This window comes from Solea senegalensis, linkage group LG19 (genome assembly GCF_019176455.1).
Source record: "Solea senegalensis isolate Sse05_10M linkage group LG19, IFAPA_SoseM_1, whole genome shotgun sequence".
Lineage (NCBI taxonomy): Eukaryota > Metazoa > Chordata > Actinopteri > Pleuronectiformes > Soleidae > Solea > Solea senegalensis.
Genome location: NC_058038.1, coordinates 15,145,078 through 15,149,776, shown reverse-complemented (window position 1 = coordinate 15,149,776; position 4,699 = coordinate 15,145,078). Strand labels below are relative to the sequence as shown.

At 37.6% G+C, this 4,699-nt stretch overlaps 1 protein-coding gene across 1 annotated transcript; it reads left to right on the top strand.

The window, feature by feature from the left end:
* Positions 1 to 360: 360 nt before the first annotated feature.
* b9d1 (B9 protein domain 1) lies at positions 361 to 3,821 on the top strand. The gene is made up of 7 exons (XM_044050698.1): positions 361 to 538; positions 690 to 758; positions 1,677 to 1,785; positions 1,898 to 1,994; positions 2,095 to 2,157; positions 2,933 to 3,000; positions 3,368 to 3,821. Exons 1-7 carry the CDS (start codon positions 476 to 478, stop codon positions 3,523 to 3,525), a joined length of 627 nt encoding a protein of 208 aa, XP_043906633.1. The 5' UTR covers positions 361 to 475; the 3' UTR covers positions 3,526 to 3,821.
* The last annotated feature ends 878 nt before the right edge of the window (positions 3,822 to 4,699 follow it).

Below are 4,699 nucleotides of genomic sequence, written 5' to 3'. Positions count from 1 at the left end.
TCCCCAAATCTCGCTGATAAAAAATGATTAAAAAAAGGTCCACTTACTAGTTTTGCGAAGCTTGCACGTCATCTCGTGGTCCTATTTCGCCAGACTGACTAGCTCAGTTTTAATTCAGTGGTGGGAAAAGCAGTGTTTTCTGCATAATTGGTCTAAGTCGTTTACATGTATTTCACACAGGTGACAACATTACACACAGAAGAGAAAGTGGTTTCCGGCGCAGGTAAGAGCATCTGTGCATCAGGTCAAGTCTCGTTGTTAAAACACTGTCGCCATCTTGTGGACTCATTATGTAATTTCAGCACATTCTCCCACTCTTTTCTAGGTTTGGACCTAGCGGGCACCCGTGAGGACGAGCAAGCGTCGCCTTAGCAACCAACAGACGGGGCTTTGATCCATGTAGTGCGACCGGGATTGTTGTCCTCTGAGTTGAATTGACCGCTATAAACATTCGTGTTTACCGACTTAAGCGACCATGGCCACAAGTAACCCCTCTGTGTTTCTTCTGACGGTGAACGGGCAAATTGAGGGAGCGAATGTGAGTGTTTTCCCCAGTTGTTAGCCTAGCATTGCAGCTAATTCCAGTTAGCATCAACTGACTAAGTCCCGTAGCAAGTTTGTTTATCTGAATGTGTGTCATTGCACACTTATACGATGCTGACCTCTTTGTATTTGGTGTTGTATTTCAGTTTCCAGAGTATGACAACCTTTATTGCAAATACTGCTTCGTCTACGGACACGACTGGGCTCCCACCTCTGTGAGTAGCTGGTGATTTGCTAACGGATTTGTTAATTGTTCCATGTCCGACATATGTTGTATCATTAGGGGGAGTGCGTGCAAAACACATACAAACTCATTATTTGTATTACAGAAAAAAGCCATACGACTCATGAGTAGGAAATGATATAGGGAACAAATCCCTGAAATGTGTTGATCTGGTAGATTCACGCGTTCTGCAAACTTTCCTGACAACTTACAGAAAAGATTTGAAAATAAGAGAAAAAATATTTATTATCTGAAGGAAACAAAAGATGAATCATCAGAACCAGTTTGATGGAACACAGTATCACAGTGACAATATTACAATATTTTAAAAGTATTCACATCTGGAATAAATATAACGTGATTTAGCTTGTACTTTGGTTATATTTCCATGTATTTTTTTGTATTGTTTGTTTGTTGTATAAACAAAATAGATTGTGTGTATTGTGCACTATGAACGAGGGGGAAATTGTCCTTCTTTTGGCTCCTTTTCATTCTTTTTGGGCATTATTTTTGTTTAATTTCTTAAATTAATGAAATAAACCTGACAAACAAATTTAATTTTGATTTGAAAACAATAAATAAATCACACATTCAGCCATTTATTGGAATGTAAATAATGCTAATAATATCTTTGATTGTTCTTTGTGTAGTTCAAATTTAAAATGTCATACAGGAAAAAAAATCTTTGATTCATCACCTTGCATTTGAATATATACTGCTTAATATTTTCACTCTGTCACGCATTAATAAGTCAAATTCCAATCACAATATCACAATCACATATTTAACCAACCCTAGAAAAAAATGTAATAATATCCAGATAATATTAAACCACTGGACATTAATGAAGAAAGCACAGGGTGTCTGCTAATAATAATATCTGAATGTTCTTGTGTCTGTTTGTCTACAGGGGCTGGAGGAAGGCATCACTCAAATCACATGTAAGGGTCAGTCTTCACATAAATTAATATGGAACTTTCCACTGGAAACAACTTTTAAAAGCACAAACCCGTTTGGATGTAAGTATTGCGCACATACATTCAAAATACAAATATGGGCCACTTTTGAAATCCTCTGCCATTTTCTAAACAAGTATAAACAAAACTGAGTATTTACTTTTTAACACTACAGGGCCTCAGCTTGTGGTGAGTGTTTACGGTCCTGATGTGTTTGGCAACGATGTCGTGCGCGGCTACGGAGCAACACACATCCCATTCACATCCGGACAGTAAGTATTGACTCTATTAACCTCCTCTCTTTTCTCTTTGACTGAAATAATGTTTCATGTAAAGCATGTCGGGTTGATTTTGATTTTGTTGTGTCTCCAGACATAAACGAACCATCCCCATGTTTGTTCCTGAGCCAACATGGAGACTACAGAAATTCACAAGGTGAGATGTGTTTAGTTCTCTCTCTCTCTCTGTATATTGAGTGTTATCAAATATTTACTGTTGCTCCACGAGTATGAGAATGAGCCCACATTTGTATGTGCCACTTCACAGCTGCTGTTTTCAGTACATAGAAAGACATTCACAAAGGTACTCGCTGTTCCTTAGCTCTTCCAACAACACGGAGGTCTATTAAAGATGAACACGTGCACACTTTGTACATCAACATTGATTTCATCGTTGGTTTTCCCACTTGATCTGGGAAAGTGTATATGTGCTACTCTTGTTGTTTTATTTCACATTGAGATGGACACTTAAGTTGCTTTATGCAATGTTTATTGCATAATAAAAAGAAAAAAAGTGGTAAAGGGATTCTGAGAAAAACATCTTAGAAAGTCTAAATCTTACTTAAGACTGGGGATAGGAATGATACCATCTTTTTGTGTCCGATTTTGACTACAAAGCTGTTAACGACACATTTGTGCTGAGTCATTTCAAAGATATAGTTCTCCAACTGTGTCACAAATATTGTTTGTGATTTTTGCTGATTTTTATTTACATTTTTACTGCCTGTGCTTAGTGAAGCATGCGGATTCATCGGATTTTACATTTTTATGTGTTCAATATTCCATCCAGTGATTTTGATTCCCATCCCAATATAAGACTTAATTAGGAGCTAAAAAGGAATGTCCATAGCACAATAAACAAGAAAATAAAAGTCTAAAATCACTTTCTCTATTTGGATAGAGTTTAATCAGCCTCTTCCTCTCTTGTTTAGCTGGCTGTTGGGAAGGCGACCAGAGTACACAGACCCAAAAGTGGTGGCGCAGGGTGAAGGACGAGAAGGTTTGTTGTGTACATTTGTCTGATTTCTCTGGTTTTGTTTACACTGGGACCAGTAACAAGTTAGGTGTGTGTGTGGTAGCTCTCACAGTCTCACTGCAGAAACTCATTCAACTACTTGATGATTATTTACTTCCAAGCTGATCAACACATCTACCTCAGCCAAAGAAGAAGCATGCTCAATATATAAGAGTAGACTAAGGGGACTTGAGAGTACAATGTGTCTATGAATATATGAATACGTTACTCAAATTAATTATTTATTGGTAGCTATAGTTCTGACAATACTTTTCATGTTTAAATAATGTTTTGTCTTCTGATGTTGTACATTTAAATCTGTATCTGGTGTTTCTGTATGTCTGTGTTGTAGTGACGCGGGTTCATTCCCAAGGCTTCGTCACCATCTCTTTTCACATCTTGACCAAAGACATGAAGAAGCTGGGTTACGACACGGGGGCGTCAAGTCCTGTGAACACACACTCCGCCACATCCGACTGGTCGACGGAAGAGCAACCGTCCAACACATAATAATGTCAGAGACAAACAAACAAAAAGCAACAACTGGTGGCTGTTGCTCTTCTCACTCCCGAGGATGTTTTGATCTGCACCAAAATAATAGGACAATATGGAAATTAGCTGCATTGCCATGTCAGTCACCTCTCTGTGGAAAATTGTACACACTAACTAATGTTTTATTGTAAATTGTATGAAAAGATTTTTTTAGATACTCAAATGTGGACATTTAAAAAAAAAATTGTATTTGTTTTATTGCATTTTTTACTGTATTTTTCCAAATAAACGAGGACTTTATGGTTTGCAAGTGATAGCTGTTTTACCCCTACATTTCTCCACCTCACCATTATGTGAAGAAGTGAGCTTTCAAACATAAAAAAAAACAACAACAAGCACTGGAATTACAGAGCTGAAGTGATACACATTTTATTTTGAACCAATGCAGCTACAGTCGTCCTCATCCAACAGGGTGCGGGCCTGCTGCGTTCGTTTGTTTAGATGCCGTTAAAATATCACGGTGACTTTTCCTACAAAACCCATTACACAGAATAATAAGGTATACGGGAGAACAGTATGTTACAATAGTACAAATGATAAATTATATTATACAGTTATAATGCCAACAGGTTGAGCACGTATCCAATAAAAAAAAAAGCAGCCTGCTCCCAAGTACTATGAGAAGAGTAAATAGACAGACATGGAAAAGAATAAAGGATGCTGTTTATGCGTACACACACACACACACACACACACAGTCCATAGAGTGAGTTAGTCCTCTTGATAAAAGCATAGTGAATACATAGTAACACAGTGAGGAGCTCCCTACACATGGGCCACATTTTCACTGCACCATAGTTGCACTGAAACTGCTGCCAGGGATCAAGAAAAAGTGTTGCAACGTCTGACAGTTTGGGAGTGCTTCATTTTTTGTTGTGTTTTTTTTTCTCTCTCCATTGCATCATCAACAACATCCTTTTTCCACAATCGCTGGAGTGAAGTTAAACATCAGGCCGCAGTGAAATTAAGGCCAGTGACATAGTGACATGTCTTAACTCGAGTATATCACGGTAGCATTTTCATAAACAAAGACTTTTATTAGCAAAATCTAACTTTGCTAAAAAAAACATCAAGCGTTAGGTCTTTTTTTTTTCTCGTATTTCCAGCTCCAATTTTTGCATATATTTAGTTA